The sequence below is a fragment of the Lissotriton vulgaris genome, chromosome 7 (genome assembly GCF_964263255.1).
Source record: "Lissotriton vulgaris chromosome 7, aLisVul1.2, whole genome shotgun sequence".
NCBI classification, from domain to species: Eukaryota; Metazoa; Chordata; class Amphibia; order Caudata; family Salamandridae; genus Lissotriton; species Lissotriton vulgaris.
The window spans coordinates 1721457388-1721480798 of record NC_141695.1 but is presented as its reverse complement, the minus strand read 5'-3'; the positions used below and the strand labels follow the sequence as shown (position 1 = coordinate 1721480798).

The window sequence follows — 23411 nt, the reverse complement described above, 5'->3', positions numbered from 1 at the left end:
GGTTGTGCAGGTGCTGCCCTGAGTATAGGAGGAGGACCAGGCTCTCCTCTCCTAAGCTGTTTCAGACGGGAGAGATGAAGTGAAGTTTGCCATACAATGTGGCTTCGACTCGACAGACTGGCTAGACAGAGCGATTTCTTTGACGTTGACCGTTAGGCGACACGCCTTGCTGAGGACTTCTGACTTCTCAGGGGATGTCCAAGCTAACCGTATGAACATGCCATTTGATGGCTCCTGTCTTTTCGGAGACCCGGCAGATGCAGCGCTTGAGTGCTTCAAGGACTCTCAGACAAAGGCCAAGTCCCTATGTCTCACCTCACCATGCCGGCCTGCATCTGCCTTTAATGGCTGTGGAAGGGGGTTACACCGCTCTAACCCTATTCCAGCCAGAGGATCCCACACGTCCAACAACCTCTGCTGGGTCGTGGACCTGGTTCACCCTGACCTCGTGGGCTGCGTGGTCAGAAGTAGAGTCAAGCCACACTCCCCTCCTCCACCGCAAAATCTTCCTAGTCTGATCCTTCTGGATCATGGAAGTCCCGTTGGTGGCAGGATACGCCATCACCTCCACCACTGGTGAGATATCACCTCGGACAGGTGGGTGTTTCAAATAGTCTGAAGGGCCCACTCCCTCCCCTTTAATACCACCCCTCCCTCCATGCCTCCAACTTATGATTGGGTGACATGGAATCACCGTGCCTTGCTCTGGCAGGAAGTCGAGACTCTCTTGACCAAGGGGGCTTTAGGCAGGTTTCCTGGACAAATAATAGGCAGTGGTTGCTTTCCCCACTATTTTTTTATTCCAATGAATGATGGAGGGCTTCATCCTATCCTCAACCTCAGGGCCCTCCACTACTTCCTCAAAAAGGAGAAATTCAAGATCCTCACCATTGCTCAGGTCCCGTCTGCCCTGGAGCCGGGAGCCTGTATGGTTGTGTTTGCATTGCAGGATGCCTATTTCCATATTCCCATCTGGCCTGCCCATCACCGCTACCTGTGGTTCTGGTGGACCATGAGCACTTGCAGTTTACTGTGCTCCCCTTCGGCCTCACCAGTGCCCCTCAGGTGTTCACCAAGGTGATGGTGGTGGTCGCAGCCTATCTACAGGATCAGGGGTTCCAGTCGTCCCCTATCTCAACGATTGGTTGCTGAAGGCGAGTTCGTCCCAAGCAGTCGTCTCCCACCTCCAGACTACAGCGAACCTCCTGCATTCGCTGAGGTTCACTATCAATGTCCTGAAGTCACACCTGACTCCCTCTTAGATGCTCTTTCATCAGAGCTGTTCTGGACATGGTCCAGTTTCAGGTTTAACCTCCTGAGCGGTGAGTCCAGGATATTCAGGCTATGATACCATTATTTCAGCCTCTATTCTGGATCTCGGTGCGAATGACTCTGAGGCTGTTGGGCCTCATGGCCTCCTGCATCCTGCCAGTGGACCATGCCAGATGGCACATGCAGGCTCTGCAGTGGGACCTAAAGTCCCAATGGGCACAGCATCTGGGAAATCTCACCGCCTGGTTCTGATATCGGAGGGCTCCGCGAATGACCTGCGGTGGTGGCTGGCAAACTGCAATTGGGTCCGAGGCAGACCCCTCTCCCTTCCCCACCCAGATCTCACAGTAGTGACGGATATGTCCCTTCTGGGATAGTAGAAGGGTAAAAGTGCCTTCAAGGGACTTATTCAATCTATATTTGTTGATTAAAGTTATTATAAAAAGGACCAATAGATCATCCTTGGGGTGAATTAATCAAAATTAATCAATTTGTATTATCAACATATAACATATAAACAAAGACACAAGGTGTATACGAAAAAAGTATTTTTATCAAATAGTTCATTAAATCAGCTTCATATACAGATAAATAAACAAATAAGATTTTAGGACTGTGGGTACACATATAAATAAATTGCTAAGTGACTCAACAGAACCTAAAAAACACCTATCCCAAAACACATTGAATAAAACAAAGAAAGGGATGAGATGTATTGTCGACGTTTCGGTTTCTTAACAGTTATTTGATGAAACCATCCTCAGGACCATTATCAATGCTGATCTGTATAGAAATATTGTAATCTGAAATTCAAAAGATATTTACAGTTACAATAGTGTATTGGCTTTATACGTTACACCTTGGTGACAAAACAATAAGACAAAACTGTGGTGACAAGAGACAACATCATAATCTATACAACATAAATGTGAACATAGAGTTCATATTCCTACAGACAATAAGGATGTGTAATAGGTTGTTTAGAAACAAAGAGCATTTCATTTGTTACTGCCACTTTATCCAAACTGAACAATCACTTATCATATTTTCTACATCATTAAATCAAAAGGTAAACCAAGTAAAAAGCATTAGACCATTGAAATGGAGGACCTCTAATACATCAAGGTCAATTCCTGCATGTCAGACAGTTTGAGTAAATCATATGTAATTGTTAAATCCACATCGGTGGTATCATTTATATGGTTGCATAAATTAAAACACTGATATAATTACTTCATGATTATTCATCTACATTCTGAACATTATTATTTGTTCATTTAGTTAAAGAAGTTGTATATCGGATGTTATATGAAACCATTTTTAAGCAGTGTAAATATACACATATTGATCTAAATAGTTCATGACATCTAAGTACCTGCTCGCAGATTGCTGTCACAGTTTCACGCAAGGAAATCGTTGGTGGATCACAGTATCCTAATGACCTGACTGAAAATTAAAAATTCATTGTTTTAGGTCTGAAAACTCACTAGAGGAAAACCTATTTAATTATCAATAGACAAACCTAGTGGATGCGGAAACCGCTCATCAAGCCTGGATATGAAGTCAGATCTTCACTCTCATAAAGTTCATGTATTTTGTAAAGCAGAAATCGTCTAGGAAGGGATAATAATAAACATTTTCTAAATCTATTTAATCCTTTTGAAAAAACCGAATTGTACTAGGGAATAGATCTTACCCGGTATTAATCATGCAGAGTCTTATCTGATCTTCAGAAACAATCTGAAGTGATTGTGACCAGTTTAAGTTTAAACAGGTCAGTAAGCAGTCATAGATCCTGCAGCGCCTGTCAAATAATACAAAAAATGTGCATATTAGATGCACAAATGTCTTGACGCTATCAAACTTATAGCAGTTATAGTAGTCTGTAGAGCGTTGGACAATTATTGAGGCGCATATCTGTATGTCCTGCCGTTATTTAGATTACTGGCGTATGGACTACTCGACGTGTATTTGAAAGCGGCAGTGACCCGTATTTGAAAGCGGCAGCCAAGTCATAGCTACATTCAAGTTAAAAAATGTGTACAAGCTGCTCTCATTATGTCCGCTTACTCAATTAAATAAATGTCCGTTAAACTACTGCTAAAGTCGAAGGCATTTCGATTATTCGTAAGATAAGTGAAAAACGGGGGTTGCAGCATGGCTATGAACAGATCAAGATTAATAAAAGAGTTTCATTTCGGCTCTTACGCAATTATATAAAGAGCGCAGCATAATCCTAACCGCATTACGTTAAAGCAGAGCACTCTCATGATTCTTACCTAGAATTATGGCGAAGTGGAATCACAAACACGTCCCGTTAGAATGAAGCCACAAGTTGTAACCGATGGAACTAGCGTTTTTAAAGGGCAGTGTTTGGATATCGAAATAGGACTAGATTTGTCCGCCATATTGGACTAGTCAATGGATAGTGGTGACATTAGTAAGTTAATCGAGTCGCATTTGGATAAAACAGGGTGATATCCTGGATTTATTCATAGATCATCCGTTATTGCAATTTATCGAAACAATACCGCAGTTAACAATTATAACATTTATGAATTTAAAATATATCATTATAGGCACATCTCGATATATATAGTTATTATTTCAGTATAAGATGTATATTGTGCAAAGAGAAAGTCGCATCATATAGATCAAAGTAAAGATCAAGGTGCTTACTTATTTATTGTAGGTCTTGTAACCCTGAGACAGAATGGAGTGTTAAATAGTTCACGAGAGGCATGCAAGAGCGTGCCATTCTGTGGCTGAGTTCAATCCTCGCTTTACAGTGTCAGTGAGGCATATCAGCTTGCCCTCTCGCAATGTTAATATTTTGTTAACATTGTTTTGCCTTTTGTTGGGTTTAATTACTTCTAACACCCACCATGTCATCTCAGTTTCTTTGTGCCGTAGACGCAGGAAATGCTCCACTAAGGGAGCTGTTTCCTTTTTGCAACGAATGCGCGACTGGTGTTGTAAGATGCGCTTCTTTATGGGTTGAATTGTTTTTCCCAAATAATGTAGCAAACAGGGGCATTGAATGCAATAAACCACATTGGTGGTGTTGCAATTTGAGAAACTTTTATTTGTGAACTTGATGTTATTGATTGTGCAGGTTTTCACTGTTGTAGTAGTAGCACAGGCAGCACAGTTATTGCATTTGAAGTGGCCTACTACAGGGCTGAGTTGCCTCATGTTGTCTACGATGTTATCTACAGAGGGGTTGTCATATGCACGAATTAACCTGTCTTGTAAATTGGTGCCTCTTTTGAAAGCAAATAATGGTTTCTGCCTAAATTCAGAAAATGAATGGAGTAAGTTCCATTGCTTTGACACGATTTTTTTAATCTCATTTGAATGCGTGCCAAAAGTGGTTACACAAACTATGTTGGTTTCATTTGCTCGCTCTTTTACTGTCAGTAAAGCATCACGATCCTGATACCAGGCCCTTTTCATTGATTTCCTCAATAGTTTGCCTGGATAACCACGAGAAAATAGTTTCTTTTAGCTTTTTAGCTTCTTGGAAGTAATCATCTTTATATGTACAGTTTCGCCGAAGACGAAGAAACTGTCCAAAGGGTAGACCATCTTTCAACGCCTGCGGGTGGTGGCTAGTATATTTGAGCAGCGTATTTCTTGCAGTTTTTTTGATAAATAAGGAGGTGAAAAGCTGATTATTCATATCCACCTTAATTTTGATATCCAGAAATGGCATTTCGGTATTGTTATATTCAAGTGTGAATTGAAGATTAGTATTTCTGGAATTTAGCCATACGTGAAATTCTTTCAATTGGTCAACAGTACCCTCCCAAATTAAAAACACGTCATCAATATAACGCAGCCATTTTAGAATTCTTGATGAAAATGGATTGGAGGAGTGCCAGATGTAGTCATCCTCAAATTGGGCAACATAGATGTTTGCAATATCTGGCGCAAAAACTGCACCCATGGCTACCCCTTTCTGTTGTTGGTAAAACGTGTTTTGGTATAGGAAAAAATTCTCACACAGAGGTAGTCTTGTGCACTCTATAATGAATTCAGTAGGTACAGAGTGGGGTCTTGGTCTAGATTCCAAAAGTTTGTAAAGTAGATCTAGGACTTCGCTCTGTGGAATGTTAGTATACAAACTTTCTATGTCCATAGAAGCAAGTATACTGGTTGATGAATCAAAATGGAATTTTTCGACTTCGTTTATTACTGCTGTTGTATCTCTGATGTATGAAGGGCGTTCAACAGCAAAGGGTCTCACAAAAAAATCTGCGTATTGCGCCAATGGTTTAAGGACTGAATTGCAGCCCGAAACAATTGGGCGCCCTGGGGGGTTGTTAAGGTCCTTATGCACCTTTGGGAGCATATAGATCACTGGTATAGTGGGTGTTTTATTAACCAGGAATGAGGCCTCTTTTTCATTAAGCCATCCTCCCTTTAAACCTTTTTGGCTTAAGTTTACAATTTCCGTGGTTAATCTTTTAGTCGGGTCACAGGTCAGTTTTTTGTAATGGGCCGAGACGGAAAGTTGTTTGAGCATTTCATCGTCATATTTTGATTTCTGCCATAAGACTATACCACCACCCTTATCCGCCGGCTTGAGTAGTGCATCTGGTAGCTTCTGAAGATTTTGTAGGGCTACCTGTTGTTCTTTCGGTAAGTTGGAATTAAATCTACGTGGAGTTTTAAAGAGATTATCTATCTCCAGTAATGTTGCATTCTCAAAGGTGATGATGTCTTTGTTGATCATGGCATTGGGTGGATAAAAGGTAGAAGGGTTCCTAAGTCCTGTATAGCCCAGTTTGGGATCAGATGTGTTGTTTGCAAAAAAGTTTTTCAATCTGACTGTTCGAAAGAAACAATACAGTTCCAATTTTGTTTGAAAGAGGTCGTTCTTATAAGTTGGCACAAAACTGAGACCATTTGAGAGGACTGCCATTTCTTGTTCAGAGAGTTTGTAGGTTGACAGGTTAAAAATAGGAATTGTGAGATTTTGATTTACCATTCGTAGTACCGGTTCCGGGTTTGGCGGAAACCCGGGGTGTATTGTTTTCGGTACCATCCCCGTTTCGGTGGTTGGTGTCTCCCTGGAGGTCTGGAGCCTCGTTGGCCCTGTCCTAAAAAAGGAGATTGATGAGATGTTGAGGGTTCTTGGTCGTTGTGACGATAGTTAGAGTTAAACGATCTGTCACCCCCAGATTCAGATCCACTTTCAGAGAATGTAACTCTTTTGGAAGACTGGTTAGTAGGACCTTGTGATGTATAAAAGTCCTTTCTTAGATACGGATAAGTATTCTCTTTGTTGTATCTTTTTATATCGTTCTGGAGTTTTTCCGTTTTTTTATGGGAATTGAATTCCTCAAACTCTTTGATGGTCTGTTGTACTTTATCAAGTAGGAGTTTGCTATTAGTGATGGTACTGTCGCCAGAAATTTTTTTCTCTAAAGCTTCTATTTCTTAAGTAAGTTTTTGGATTTGTCGAAGGGCAGTTTCAATGCTTAACACCATCCAGGTGTGTGAGCATCGGTTGGCAGAAAAGCTGAAACCGATCTTAAATTCTTCGTCATCAACAAAGATTATTGGAACATTACGGATCTGTAAACCTGCCGGTATGATATTGGCGTTAAGACAATCAGTTAGAAATTTTGAATGAAGTTCCGTGCGTACCAATTTCTTTTTGAGTCTTTCCAGTTGGTTAAGATCTGACTCATAGGGGTTAGGATTATGCTGCGCTCTTTATATAATTGCGTAAGAGCCGAAATGAAACTCTTTTATTAATCTTGATCTGTTCATAGCCATGCTGCAACCCCCGTTTTTCACTTATCTTACGAATAATCGAAATGCCTTCGACTTTAGCAGTAGTTTAACGGACATTTATTTAATTGAGTAAGCGGACATAATGAGAGCAGCTTGTACACATTTTTTAACTTGAATGTAGCTATGACTTGGCTGCCGCTTTCAAATACGGGTCACTGCCGCTTTCAAATACACGCCGAGTAGTCCATACGCCAGTAATCTAAATAACGGCAGGACATACAGATATGCGCCTCAATAATTGTCCAACGCTCTACAGACTACTATAACTGCTATAAGTTTGATAGCGTCAAGACATTTGTGCATCTTATATGCACATTTTTTGTATTATTTGACAGGTGCTGCAGGATCTATGACTGCTTACTGACCTGTTTAAACTTAAACTGGTCACAATCACTTCAGATTGTTTCTGAAGATCAGATAAGACTCTGCATGATTAATACCGGGTAAGATCTATTCCCTAGTACAATTCGGTTTTTTCAAAAGGATTAAATAGATTTAGAAAATGTTTATTATTATCCCTTCCTAGACGATTTCTGCTTTACAAAATACATGAACTTTATGAGAGTGAAGATCTGACTTCATATCCAGGCTTGATGAGCGGTTTCCGCATCCACTAGGTTTGTCTATTGATAATTAAATAGGTTTTCCTCTAGTGAGTTTTCAGACCTAAAACAATGAATTTTTAATTTTCAGTCAGGTCATTAGGATACTGTGATCCACCAACGATTTCCTTGCGTGAAACTGTGACAGCAATCTGCGAGCAGGTACTTAGATGTCATGAACTATTTAGATCAATATGTGTATATTTACACTGCTTAAAAATGGTTTCATATAACATCCGATATACAACTTCTTTAACTAAATGAACAAATAATAATGTTCAGAATGTAGATGAATAATCATGAAGTAATTATATCAGTGTTTTAATTTATGCAACCATATAATTGATACCACCGATGTGGATTTAACAATTACATATGATTTACTCAAACTGTCTGACATGCAGGAATTGACCTTGATGTATTAGAGGTCCTCCATTTCAATGGTCTAATGCTTTTTACTTGGTTTACCTTTTGATTTAATGATGTAGAAAATATGATAAGTGATTGTTCAGTTTGGATAAAGTGGCAGTAACAAATGAAATGCTCTTTGTTTCTAAACAACCTATTACACATCCTTATTGTCTGTAGGAATATGAACTCTATGTTCACATTTATGTTGTATAGATTATGATGTTGTCTCTTGTCACCACAGTTTTGTCTTATTGTTTTGTCACCAAGGTGTAACGTATAAAGCCAATACACTATTGTAACTGTAAATATCTTTTGAATTTCAGATTACAATATTTCTATACAGATCAGCATTGATAATGGTCCTGAGGATGGTTTCATCAAATAACTGTTAAGAAACCGAAACGTCGACAATACATCTCATCCCTTTCTTTGTTTTATTCAATGTGTTTTGGGATAGGTGTTTTTTTAGGTTCTGTTGAGTCACTTAGCAATTTATTTATATGTGTACCCACAGTCCTAAAATCTTATTTGTTTATTTATCTGTATATGAAGCTGATTTAATGAACTATTTGATAAAAATACTTTTTTCGTATACACCTTGTGTCTTTGTTTATATGTTATATGTTGATAATACAAATTGATTAATTTTGATTAATTCACCCCAAGGATGATCTATTGGTCCTTTTTATAATAACTTTAATCAACAAATATAGATTGAATAAGTCCCTTGAAGGCACTTTTACCCTTCTACTTTTATTACCCAAGCCCTCAAGGGTATTCCGGGTTGCTCACTTCCTTGATAATCCTTCTGGGATAGGGCAGCAGTCTGGGAGATGTGGATATCTGAATACTCTGGTCTCCGGTGAAAGCCAGGCTCCATATCAACCTGTAGGAGATTTGTACAATCCAATTGGCACAAAGCCTTTTTACCATCCCTCAAGGGAAGGCTAGTTCAGGTGTTCAGACAACACTACCGCCATGTGGTACTGCAACAAACGGAGGCCCTGCATCTCTGGACTTAGCTGGAACAGGGCATATCCCTTTTGGTTCAACATTTGGCAAATTCTCAGAATGGACGGACACAGCTGTCGGTGCCTGGCGTATATGAGTGGCGTCTCCATCCATAGGTGGTGCATGGTCTCTTTCTGCAGTGGGGAGAGCCTTCGTTAGATCTGTTTGCCTCCGAAGAGAACGTGCAATGTCTGCAGTTTTGCACGTTGGAGTTTCCAAGGTGGCTCTCGCTCTGTGACCCTTTTTGACACAAGTGGAGCACAGGCCTCCTGTATGCCTCTCTGCCCGTACCACTCCTGCCCAGAGTGCTCCCGAAGATCAGGAGCAACTGGACCCAAGTCATCTTTGTGGCTCCAGACTGGGTACAGAGAGTGTGGTATCCCGAGCTTCTGCAAATGAGCATCGATCCTCCAATCAGGCTGTCCCTTTGGGAGGATCTTAAGTTGCATGGGAGGGTCCTCCACCCAAACCTGTCCTCTCTCTGCCTCCTTGCGTGGAGGCAGTTTTTAGTGGCGACAGTTGACAGCTTTTGACCTTCCTGCTGAAGTCTGTGAAGTTTTTCTGTCAGCCAGGTGTCACTCCACAAAGTCGGTTTACGCCTTCCAATGGCAAAGATTTTTTTTAATACTGTACAGAACGGTCTGTTGACCCTTTGTCTACCTCCCTCTCTGATATTCTTCTTTTTATTCTCTCCGTGGCCCAGCAGGGCTCTGCTCATTCTGTCGGACTAACTCACGTCCCTGACTGCTTTTTTTTTGGCTGCCAGATCAGGCATCACCTTTTAAATTACCTCTTATACAGAGATTTTTGAAGGGACTTACCAATTTGTTCCCCCTTCTTCTTTTATTATGCCCCAGTGGGACCTTAATTTGGCCCCTACCTTCTTGATGTGTGCACCGTTTTGAACCTCTGCACAACTGCTCCCTCCGGCTTCTCACAATCAAAACAGCCTTTTTAGTGGCAATAACTAATGCTATGAGGGTAAGTTAATTGCAGGCACCATCTTCTCAGCCTCCTTACCTCATCAAAGTAGTGCTCCACACTAGGGCATCTTTTCTGCCTAAGGTGGTAACTGTCAGGTCCAACGGTCCTCAGGATCTCACGATGCTCTATAGGGTCCACCTCTCGACAGCCCCTGGGTCTGAATGGGAACAGACGCACAGGAATGATCGAGCGAGGGATTAACAGGAAGGTAAGGGAGGGAACTGCGGGGAAGGGAAGCTGAAACGAGAACAAGGCACCATGAGACAAGCACAGACTAAAGATGCAATGCAATGTGCAAAACAACCTGTAGCCCCTCCCTTGTGAATTAACTGAGTTATACCTGGTAGGAATAAGGGGAAGGCTTTGCCTGGCAATCATAAAAGGTTGAATAGGATGATAAGCCTAAAACACAAGAACCTATGGTCAGTATCTAAACTCAGCATGATCCATATTACATTACAGATTGCACATTACTACATACCAACAAAGATGTAATTTGGGGCTTCAACAGGGGTCTGTATGGAAGTTAGCCTGCCAGGCGAAGCTCATAAGCCCCTGTTGTCAGAGAGAAGAAAAGCGGAAACAACAGTTATTGTCTTCACTCCCTTTTTGCATTGCCTGGTTAATTCACCTGACAACACACTCTGCTGAACACAAGAAGTAATACCAAAGTCCTGATTCCTGAAGTAATAGAGGTACACCAAATAATGTCATCCGTTTGGCTGATGATCCACAGATTATGCACCTTTGGAACCCAATGTCTCAATGCAGGTAAGTCCGATTGTACCCCTCAAGCACAAGGCCAATGCATTGGGGACTTAAGAAAGATCAATAGCCCTGTAAGTCTGAATTCGAATTGAACCCAGAACACGGAATGGCAGTTCACAGAAAACAGTGTTCCTAATAACATTCTTGAACCTTCTCACACTGTAAACACTGCCTGGATACCGGCGTCTCACTAGCCAGTGAAACGCTAGAGTCTCAGCCGAGAACTCCACTGAACAGGGAAGCGCCAGCCGACGCCACCCCTAGACAGAAGCGGAAGGCTTCTATTGTACTCACCAGCCGGTAAAGTACACTCGTAAAGGATACGCAGGAACTCCACGGAAATGGGAAGCGCCAGCCGACGCCACCCCTAGACAGAAGCGGAAGGCTTCTATTGTACTCACCAGCCGGTAGAGCACACTCGTAAAGGATACGCTGGAAACGCACGATCTCACCCAGATCAGGATCGAAACCAGAATCAACGGCGGCGTCTTCTGTTTCTTCTCCGGTAATGTTCTCTGCGCGTGTGACGTCATTACACAGGCGTCGCGCGCGTAGGACCTGGAATCATGGGAAATGTAGTTTATAGGTATTAGATCGCGTCTCAAGGCAGGGTTCGCGCCTAACCTCCGCTGTGAGATCTGACAGTAACACCTTCCATCTGGGACAATCGTTATCCTGCCCACCTTCTATGCACCTCTGCATCCTTCCAAGGAAGAGCAAAGTCTCAACCGCCTGAACCCATTAAGAGTGTTATCGTTCTACCTTCATTGCACAAAAGAGTTCTGGGTCAATGACCCACTCTTTGTAGGGTACGTTGGAGAAAAGAAGGCGCATGCTGTTCAGAAGAGTACCATTTCACGCTTGGTCATCCTCTGCGCCTACGATGTCACACAGATTTGACCGACGCCACCTATTGGCGCGCAGGGGTACTGCTATCAAAAATGTTCCAGAAGCAGCCTGATGCCTGGAAGTTTAAGGGTCGGGAATCTGCTGCTATATCATGTCTCCCCCAGATAAGGCATTACCAAAGGTAAGTAACTTGTCCGTCACCACCCTCCCTTCCTCACTTACTTGTTACTCTTGCATATCATCTTACATTTATCATTTTGCATTGTGCTGTTGCAGTATAACTTTTGTTTATACTCCATAACACCTCTCTCAAGCTGTATGAAAAAAAATCTAACGTGACCCGAGAGACTTCTTCAAAATAAAAACGACCTGCAAACGTCCGAGCCCAACACTAGATGGCAGGAGTACCCCAAGCATAGGAATCTTCAGCACTACAGGCTATGAACAGATAGTTACAGAGTAAGTAGCATTTTTCCTATGGCCACCATGGAATCTTGCGTAGAGTGATTGAATATCTCTGGTTCTTTACAAGAACTAGGCTGTCCCAACACTGTAAAATATTTTCTTTAAAGCCTGAATCTGGCTGCTTACTTCCACTGACATTTACTGTAAAATGTGATGCTTTTCAGTGCCTTTTGATCTTGCTCATTTGCTGCTTTCTTTCTGTTGCAGAGTACAAGCTGTTTGCCTTCATAAGTCACATGGGCACTTCCACCATGTGTGGCCACTATGTCTGCCACATCAAGAAGGATGGCAGGTAAGGCTCTAACAAACTAGGCCACTAACGATGTCCAGCTTTCCATGAATCGTTTCAATTACTGGAAGTGAAGTCCTAGTGTTAGTATATAGAAGATTGCCTGAGGAAAAAAAACTGAATTCATAAAAGACCATGTATAAAACACTGAAAGAAGATTCTACTATCTGTAGTGAATGTACACATGCTGTGCATATTCCGGCCATATAGTATTGAACTCAAACTTTTGGAAGTTATTTTTCTTTGAAGAAAGTCTTTTAAGTCATGAGATGCCCTGTGTAGGCACAGACTCAATGTTAGATTGTTATTCTCTGACATTGGGTGTGTGCCTGTACCAACGGGTGGGGGGGGGCTCTGAGACTTAATGAGTTGTCCATGTTCTTTCGGCCCAGCATGGTGAATTTTCAACACAAATAGCTGGAAAAGGCTTAGTCATCCACGTTCTCTCGACGGAACTATGCAGAGACTGATTCCCATGGTCAAGTCATTTAACAAAATATTCTTTGTGCCCTCTGCGGGGACGCGTGCTCCTTCGCATTATCAACTTTCACAACAAAGAATGCACAGAGGGTGATGGAACTAACTCCTTTCCAGAATTGTCCCCCCCCGTGCTACAAGTTTCCGCACTCAGATCACCACAAGGTTTCTAACCTGTACCTTTTGCCCAACAAGAACGACACTTTTTGTGAAGCTTTCCTCGCTTTTTGGCCAAAGAAAACTCTTTGGTATTGTAGGGAGAGGCATTGGTCCCAAGGAAAAGTACACTACGGTAGGCTCCCGACACTCATGACCTCTTTGAACAAGATTCCTTCAGCTCTGAGGAAGGTGAGGACATCGAATCTGGAGGCAGTCCGCTGCATTAGCAGACGCCTAGAGCAGAGGCCATCTCTTGTAGAGGCTCATAACTAGAAGAAGGTCCTTCACTGACCTCCAATACCAACAGTCCTTGAACGAAAACCTCCACTAGGGGCCTAACTACAGTCGGCTCCAACACTAACTCCAGACTTCCCAAGAGGCATCATGCAGGGGCAGAGCTTTGCCCCAGAGGGAGTTGGGCGTCAAGCCCTGTGTACAAAACACCAGTGCCCAGGTCTTCTGCCACCAGTTATCACTAAACGAAGACCTCCGATCCGAAGGATTCGTCCAAGGTTACCAGTTCCTCTCATCTGTCGAGCCCCAAGTCCACTGACGAGACTCAAGTCCATTCAAACCTGAAGGCCCCTTTGACCTCGGTGGCTTCCAAGCCATTGTTGATACCAAGAACACACTTGATTGCCAGATACAAAGCTTTGATGCAGCCAATCTCCAAAAGCTGGAGAAGGAGCGTGATGCGAGGCAGAAACGCCTCTTTATTAATCCCCTTACTGGGAAAATTACAGCAAAATCACCTTCCCGAATTCAACAGAGACTGCTTTGAAAAGGAGACTGGCATTTAAGCAGGCACCTGCATCTGAGAATGCTCTGAAACCCATTCCCAAGAAGCATTGTGAGATAGGCACCAACCCTCCCTCTTATGCTCCACCTCTTACCTCTACCTCCTCCTCCACGACTGTGTACGCCAAAACCATTGCCTCCACTAGAGGGATCCCCACACTTCTCTTATGAACCAGGCAGTTCCGTTCGCCCTTCTGACCTTTACGACACACCCTTTGAGCCATGGCACACTATGACGTCGACCCTCTGAGATATTCCAGGAACTCGTGAAGGCTTGGGTTGTAACACCCAGGGTGGATCTGCATAAGACCTCCCCCAGTGACCCTGTGTACATCAGGGCCATGTGCTACCAGACTCAATAGTCATGCACGCTGCACACAAGCGGGCTTCTGCTCAGGCCACAGATTGCACCCTTCCGCCTGATAAAGAACACAAGAAGCTGGATGCGGTCTGCAAGAGGTTAGCCTTTGAGGCGGTTACCCATTGGCACATAACCAACTCAGTGAAGCTCCTCTCCCACTACGATAGAGACTACAGGGAAAAAAAGATGAACTGGTGAAGGAGGCCAGGAAAAGAGTGGAGGAGATAGTAGCCAGGGCAAAAACAGCTCTACTGTTTGTTGCGTCCTCTATGCTGTGGACACTGCCTCCCAGGGGGTTAACATCAGTGTTCTTTTCCGACGCCATACCTGGCTCTGTATCTCGGGGTTTAAGTCGTAAGTTGTACACAGTCTCCTCAACATTTCATTTGATGTGGAACACCTTTTTGAGCCTAAGGTGGTTGTAGAGTCCGGAGAAGATAATATAAAAGGTCATCAATATTGCAAAAATTATGGGTGCCCTTTAAAACTCCAGCTTCCAGAGGCTCCTTTCAGAGGCAGGAGCCTCAAGGAGGCACCATGGCCACATTTCCTGATCCCCCCTTCATATTAGAGCCAGCAGCAGCCTTTTTACCAAGAGAAGGGCAGGGGATACACCAAAGGGTGGCTACAAGGACAATCGCAACAAAGGCAGGGGGAGGGACAGCTCCTTTTCTGTGTGGTCACCCTGTGTTTTTCGCCTTTTGCTGGACCCTATAATTTTTTACTCTCTTTAGAACTCTGTGCACTTTGACCTTGCTAACCAGTGATAAAGTACCTATCATCCCTCTTTAGGCACGATCGAATTTGCATATTCCTAATTGGTATATTACGTGCAAGTCTCTAGTATATAGTTACAAATGCATCAAGGGCCTGTAAGTTAAATGTTACTAGTGGACTGCAGCACGTATTGTGCCATCCACTACAATGACAATGTGGCTTCAGGCCTACCATTGCAGTCTGACTAAGGATGTTTAAACCCGACTGACAGATCAAAACCTCCCCTTTCAATATGAATAAGTGCCCCCCCCCCCCCTTAGTAGGCTTGGTAGCCCAAAAGACAGGTTATATTTTAAAGTACGACATGTAGACATTGAACGTTAACATGTCCTTACAGTGATTAGCGCCCAACGCTATTTTTCACTGTGGCAGACCTAGCTGTCCTATGAAGAACATCAGAAACCGATTACAATCCTAATACCGTATTTTGGGAATGGGACTTGTTAGAAAAATAATCAACTATTTTTAACAGTTATTTAAAATCCAATTCAATGGTGAAGTTTGCTATTTAATAATGAAAATAACTTTTAGAAAGTTAACTTTTCTCTGTCTGAAGTTACTGGAGGCTAAATTTGCATTCGCTCACGCACTTCTGGCAACCAGGGATTAGCATTTGAATAGGTGTGAAGAAGGTGTGAAGTGCCTACCAGGAGCAAACAATAGGCTGACTTTAATAAGCAGAGATGACTCCTCTGAACTTCACTGAATATACACGGCAGACGCTAAGAGCATTTTCTTTTTTTGCATCTATATTCTTCATTTAATTGCTTCCTTGTACAAACGTTGCCACAAATATTATTTCAAGTCAAGCAACACAGACCCCTGCTCTTTAGGCAGATGTCCCTTCCACCAACAGGGAAGGTGGATACATTGTTGATAGAATTTGGTAGAATTTTGGTTGACCTTCCAGGTAGATCGATTTCCCCCCCCCCCCCCCCTTCCCCCGCTGCATCTCCAACCAGCGCTTTGTGCCCTGTGCCTTTGGCTTGCCCACTCGCTTTCCCGCCGCTGCTGCCCCTGCGGCCCCACCCTCCCGCACCCACTCGCTGACCCCTGCCTCCCAGCTGCTCCTCCCTCACAGCTCCCCTTAAATTGATGGCAGCTGCGCGGTGAGGAGAGCGACCCTTGACCTTCCAGGTAGGTCGCTCCCCCCCGCTGCAGCTCCAACCAGCGCTTTGTGCCCTTGGCTTGCCCCCCCCTGCCCACTCTATTTCCCGCCGCTGATGCCCCTGTGGCCCTGCCCACCCGCTGAACCCTGCCTCGCCGCTGTTCGTCCCTCCACTCTCCCCTTAAATTGGCGCCAGCTGCGCGGTGAGGAGAGCGACCCTTGACCTTCCAGGTAGGTTGCCCCCCGCTGCAGCTCCAACCAGCGCTTTGTGCCCTGAGCTCTTAGCTTGCGCCCCCTGCCAATTCGCTTTCCCACTGCTGCTGCCCCTGCGGCCCCGCGCCCACTTGCTGACCCCTGCCTCCCGTCTCCCAGCTGCTCCTCCCTCCCAGCTCCCCTTAAATTGGCTGCAACTGCGCAGTGAGGAGAGCGACCCTTGACCTTCCAGGTAGGTCGCTCCCCCGCTGCAGGTCCAACCAGCGCTTTGTGCCCTGTGCCCTTGGCTTGCCCCCCCCTGCCCACTCGCTTTCCCGCCGCCCCGCCCACCCGCTGACACCCGCCTCCCTCCTCCCTTCTCCCAGCTGCTCCTCCCTCCCAGCTCCTCTTAAAATGGCGGCAGCTGCGCGGCCGCGCGCCGAAGGTGCGCCTAAGGCAAGCCTGTCTGCGCCCAGACCGCACCCAGCGCCAGAACCCCTGGAGCCCGCGAACGCCACGACACCAGACTCCACTTCGATGCCAGCAGCCTCCACGCACTCAACGCCGGCTGAAACCACACCTGCTTCCAGGCCACCCCGAAATGGACCCACGGTCCCTTCTCCTGCCGCACCTGCAGCTTCACCTGCGACAGAACCACCAAACCTCCAAGGACAGGACCCATACACCTCCGCTGCATACTCCTCAACACCCGCTCTGTACGCAAACACGCCGTCGATGTCTGGGACCTGCTAGACACCTCCGCCCCAGACGTGGCCTTCCTGACCGAGACCTGGTGGAACGACTCCTCGGCGCCCGACATCGCCATAGCCATCCCGGATGGCTACAAGATCACCCGCAGGGATTGCGCCAACAGAACCAGAAGCGGGATAGCCATCGTCCACAAATCCACCCTCAAGGTCGCCACCCACGCAGACGACACCCTCAACACTGCCGAACACCTGCACTTCCAGATCCATACCGACCCCAGAGGAACACTCATCTATAGACCCCCCGGACCTCGGGCTCAGTTCAGCGACTCCATCGCCGACCTCGCTAGTATTCATGCACTCGCCTTCACGGACTACATCCTCCTTGGTGACCTGAACTTCCACCTCGAGAACAACAACGACGCCAACTCCGCCACCCTGATCAATAACCTCGCCAACCTCGGCCTCAGACAACTTGTCACCGCACCCACCCAAGCTGCCGGCCACACGCTGGACCCCATCTTCTCCACAGGCACCCACGTCGCCTTCGACCACACCACCGAACTCCACTGGACAGACCACCGCTGCATCCATTTCACCTTCAAGAAACCGACCACGCACCACTGCACCCAACAGCTGCCTAGCCTCTGCTGGAGCAAAGTCACCGAAGACCGGCTGACCAGTACCCTCGCCCAGAACTCACCAACCAAACCCACCAACCCAGATGCCGCAGCCCGCAACCTCAGACAGTGGATCGACGACTGCGCCAACACCCTCGCTCTGCTCAAGAAACCCTCCAACAACCAGGCCAGCAAGAGAGCCACCTGGTTCGCCGACGAGCTCCAGACCTCCAAACGCGCATGCCGAAAACTGGAGAAAATATGGCTCCACGAACGCACACCGGACAACCACGCAGCACACAAGGACGCCATCCGGAGACACCACCACCACCATCAGATTAGCCAAGAGATCCTCCTTCAAAGACCGCCTGGATAACAATGCACACAACAGCAAAGCGCTTTTCATCATCGTAAAGGAACTCTCCAACCCCAGCGCCAACGACATCCCGCCCTTACAAGAACTCTGCGACTTACTAGCCATCTTCTTCCACCGCAAGATCGCTGACATCCACGACTGCTTCAACACCACGACCGCCCAGACTACGCCAGACCCCACCTCCCCTGTGAACCCACCAGCGCCATCTGCCTGACCTCCTGGTCCAACGACGACGAGACACGCAAGGTCATGAACTTCATCCACTCAGGATCTCCGTCAGACCCGTGCCCACACCACGTATTCAACAAAGCAGACGCAGCCATCGCACCCCAACTACGGAAGGTCATCAACATCTCCTCCGAAACAGCGGCATTCCCCGAAAGCTGGAAGCATGCCAAAATCAACGCCCTCCTCAAGAAGCCCAAGGCGGACCTCAAGGACCTCAAGAACTTCGGCCCATTTTGCATATAGCACTTGCCACTCTACTAAATCAAATGCTTTCTCAGCGTTGAGCATTATGGCAGTACTCTCACAGCTTTATGGAATCTGTTATTTAGCAGATGACACATAGCTAGGGATATATGTCTATAATTACGCCTTCCTCTCAGACAAAAAGTAATTAGTCTCCCAAGGAACTATCTAACCAGATATCAAACTAAAATAGCGTATTGGGTTATCAAAGAGGCAGAATAACCTCTCTCTCACATTTACTAATATCTTTCATACTATAGACAATGTTGTCACAGAGAATTTAATTGGAAAAAATGCATGATTACAGCAAGAAGCATAGTGAAAGGAAAAAACATAATACCACCCAAGCCACACTACTCAAACCCATGAAAGCAACTACAGCATGCAATTCAGGAATAACATTCATAGGGAGTTCCAAGAACCTACGTTTTCTGCGGCAAAGATTAAAAAGAGAAACAATACATTGTAAGCTTAAGGAGGTTCCACTTGTTGTAGATGAAGATCGAATGTATCCAATAATTTGTCGTCTTTAATTTTAAAATGAGATTTGCCTATCGTTTGAATAAGACCTGCAATCATATCATACCCACGAATACCAAACATGGTGTGAGAGCTCACTTTCATTTTTCCAATGACCTAAGATACTTTTAGACACAACTGTAAGTAAGAAGTAGAATGTCCAGCTTGTCAATCAACTCACTTGGTTATTACAGCGAATACCCCCCTATAAACTGAAAGTTTCAAAGGCCTGTTACTTTTGTAATGTGACCCCCCCCCCCCCAACCTCTGTTGTTAGCAGCAGATGGCAGCCCCTGGTTTACATCCTGACTTTAGGTGGGAAAACCGGTGGAAAGACCTAGGAAGAATAGGTGTGCCCACCTCTGCCAACTCCACCCCAAAAGTGGGGGACGCAAAATCTTTCACTCCCGCCATCTTGAAGATGGGGCGGCTCCTTCAATTGGGGCTAGGACTATGCCCCCCCCCTCACAGGAGGGTGCAAAAAGAACAATTGATAGACAGAATGCAGAACAATGTCATACATTCCCCCCAGTACAGAGATCTGGGACTAAATCCATTGTTTCTTTAGTCACCATGCCATTCCAGTTTGAACGCAGCCATATGCAAATCTGCCTTGACCCTGCGCCCAATGGAAACAGTCCAGCCTGAACTGTCAGCCAGGTCCTCCCTGGACGGGAAACAAACATCCTAAGACCGGTTTCGGGGTTTCACCCCATATCAGCCAGGATAGCTTGGGCCCAGTGGCATGGAGAGCACGGGACCCACGTCTGGGCATAGCCAACCCACTCGGGTGACAAATGCAAAATGAACAATTGATGGACAGAATGCAGAACAATGTCATACGTTCACCCCAGTACAGAGATCTGGGCCTAAATCCATCGTTTTTTTGGCTACCATGCCATTTCCGTTTGAACCCAGCCATATGCAAATCAGTCTTGACCCTGCGCCCAATCAGAACAGTCCAGCCCAAACTGCCAGGCCAGGTCCTCCCTGACTGGAAACAAGCGTTTCAGGACCGGTTTCGGGGTTTCACCCCTCATCAGCCAGGATAGCTTGAGTCCAGTGGCATGGAGAGCACATGACCCACGTCTGGGCATACCCGACCCACCCAGGGTGACAAATGCAAAAAGAACAATTGATGGACAGAATGTAGAACAATGTCATCCATTCACCCCAGTACAGGAGTTTGGTACCAAACTACTCCTCTCAGTAAACCCACACTGATGCCAGTGTGGGATTTATTTAACCATTTACTCAGAGGGCACCTCAGGCCCCCTGAAAACCTACCAACACTGGTGTAGTCACAGACTGGCTGTAGGCAGCCTGGCACCACCAGACAGGTTTCTGGATCCCTGCTCTCTCTGGGACCAGAAACAATGCACTTCCTGGGCACATAATAAGCCCTTCAAAAGTTTCATTCACATTAGGGTGCACTCTACTGTACTCTAATGATCACTAGTTAACAAAATGTTCACCTTTTAGATTGATAACACATATAAGATTGATAGTCATTTGGACGACCCTGCAGCCTGATATGTGTGGCTATTCAATGTACATTTGAGCTAAATGTATATGGCTAAAATGTTGAAGGAAAGTTAGTTGTAATGCAATAAAAAAGTTGTCTTTACCTTGAAAATAGAGAGTTTGAAAAATTACATAAAGCATAAATAAGTAAACAAATCTTCACCAGACAACAATTACATTTTTTTTTAATGAAGTACCAGAGGGCCTGTGCATTTCTTTCGGTACAGGAATGGGCTGTGGCAGTCTCACGACGCTGCATGTCTAAGCACACATAAGTGGCTTCAATATGCACCACAGTGGGACCACTGCATCAGGACCACTCGCGCAGGATTAACTTGTAATCCAGCGGGCAGTCTGACTATGTGTTTGGGGATCTTGCAGCGCGGTGCTGGCGTGGCGGACAGCTGCCAGACCGCCAAACCCATATTCAGGACCTTAGGCTGCTTGACCACACTACCCCTTTAGAGAGCTCATTGGGATTGCTAGAGCAAGCCCCTGTCCGCTCGTGAAGGATTCCTGGACTCTTTACACAGTATACCTCCTTTTTGTAAACTAAATGGAGAGCCAGCTTTGTTTGTTTGTGTGTGTGTTTGTGTGTGTGTTTGTGTGTGTGTTTGTGTGTGTGTTTGTGTGTGTGTTTGTGTGTGTGTTTGTGTGTTTGTGTGTGTGTTTGTGTGTTTGTGTGTGTGTGTGTGTGTGTGTGTGTGTGTGTGTATGTTTTTAACCAATTACCTACTTAGTGATGGGATGATTATATCATCCAAGTAAGCTAACACCATCATGCTTGCAATCACAGCTATCGACTACTGGAATATAATTAAGAGAACGACTTAGAATTTAACCTGGGCAAAAACTTGAAAACAACTAAGATGAAAGATTGAGGATACCCCCTATTGAGCAGGTTAATAACTGTGCTTAACAGTTGTTAAAAAAAATTGTCATAGTGCGACCACATTTTAAATTGGAAAAAGAAGGCAGAATAATTTCAAAATCAAAAAATATATATTTCTTTTATATCGTTGGAGAACGAGCCATGGATTTATCACTGAATGTAATCAAGTCCAAGATTATCCCATACCTTTTATACGCTTATATCACTTTCTTCCTCATGCACTGGTTCACATTTGAGCGGTTCCATTTTCCTTGTTTACAGTGCAACTTTTTGCAATGTGTGCCCTTCTATCACCTCAGAGTCCTCTCTTTACTTTTTCAAATAGGTAGTCATCTTATCTTAGTTTTTTTAACTTGTGTGCAACATATTTCTCTTTCTAATTTTTTAATTTTGTTTTTGCTGCAGGTGGGTGATCTACAACGACCAGAAAGTCTGTGCGTCTGAGAAACCTCCAAAGGATTTGGGCTACATCTATTTTTATCAACGTGTGCCGAGCTAGAGATGTCGTCCACACTTCTTCACCACTGCCACCTCTACCTGGAACAGGGAAAGTTGAGCTGTCAGCAGAGCCGGCTAGGGTGTGATCTAATAGGAGATGAACAGAGAGATAGAGACAGATTGAGCTGAGCAAGCCCACCCTTAGTTCAAACCTTCTGCTCTTTCTTTTGTTCTACACAGACATCACTTGTGTTTTGTTTCTGTGGCTATGAAGGGAATGGACACTAATCTGCAAAGTAGAGTAAACATCCCTTGAGGAGCTATGGGTGCTAAGGCTGGGGCCGGGAACTGGATTGTTAAATGTATACACCAACACCCACAATGCTTTGCTTCTTGTAGCCAACTCCATACTAGCGTCCATGCTCCGCTAGTCCCTCTTCCCAAGGCTGTGTGGCTTAGCGCTTTGGTGTGGCGGTGGAGGTGCTACAGCACCCTCTTCTCTTATTATTGCCCCTCTCTGCTGCAAGTTCAACGCTCTGCAGATGATTGACGTGAGGCGGCAGTGCCGTCACCAGAGATGTAAAATGTTCTGGAAGCCGAAAGAAATGGAGTGGTTTCTATCACAACCTTTTCTCCAGAGTACCATAAGGAAATGGACATGTGTGAAAATAAACCATTATTACAAGGATGTGCCATTTGAAGAATCTGTGATGCTTTTTTTCCATATATGTGCATGTTGGTAATTAACTAGTTTGTTTAGATGTTTAGAGTGCAGACCGATTCTCCATGACATACACATTAATATTCATAAGCCAAAAATATCTCCATGTACATGCGGAAACCAAGAACAACTTTTAAGATATATTGAGAAATATTGTCATAGCATGTGTGGCTTTAGGTACCCATTTCTGTGTACTCCTGCTATCTAATGTTGGTGTAGATTTTTGAAAATAGTTTTTCTTTGAAAGATTTCTAGTCATCAGACCTGTGGTCACTCACACTTACAAAAGCTACTGGACAGTGGTATTTTATTTAGGAAGGATGGCGCCACTTGGGTGAATAGCACAAATATTGGTGTGAAACTATCTTTCTTTGTCACAGTGCAGTAAGGTGAGGAGACCACTGATTCCCCCCCACCCCCCCAAAACTAGCAGCCTGAGCCAACTAAACATACCGAAGAACAATCCTCAGCACACGTAAATGGTGTCACAGTAATTACAGAAGTGCTTAGTGTGAGCACAAATTGAACACAAGTGAATTCTTGTTATTTTCTTATATTTTCTGGATCTTCAGACAGCCGACACGTGTTTCGTCGCTTACAAGGGAAATCGTCCTGCGACTTTATCAAGTCTGTCATCTTTAGAGAAATCCTTCTTTTGTGGTGATAATTCCAACCCGCAAAGGGATTCAGTTTCTCGCGACATCAAAGGCAGCAGTGCATATATCCAAGGGATCCTATTACGTCCTAACAGGCTCAGATTCGTGATTCGATATATCTGGTCTAAAGTACGTTGCTCCTCGTGTAACTCAGAGTAC

General features: G+C 44.8%; 1 protein-coding gene across 2 annotated transcripts in view; it reads left to right on the top strand.

Annotated features, from left to right (window-relative positions):
- The window catches only part of USP5 (ubiquitin specific peptidase 5), a 151581-nt gene extending 129018 nt beyond the window's left edge, over positions 1-22563 (top strand). For both annotated transcript variants that reach the window (XM_086932925.1, XM_086932924.1), the window contains exons 19-20: positions 12375-12459; positions 21843-22563. In XM_086932925.1, the coding sequence (XP_086789051.1) occupies positions 12375-12459; positions 21843-21936 (179 nt within the window). In that variant the 3' untranslated portion in view covers positions 21937-22563. The remainder of the gene's footprint in view (positions 1-12374; positions 12460-21842) is intronic.
- Positions 22564-23411: the final 848 nt, after the last annotated feature.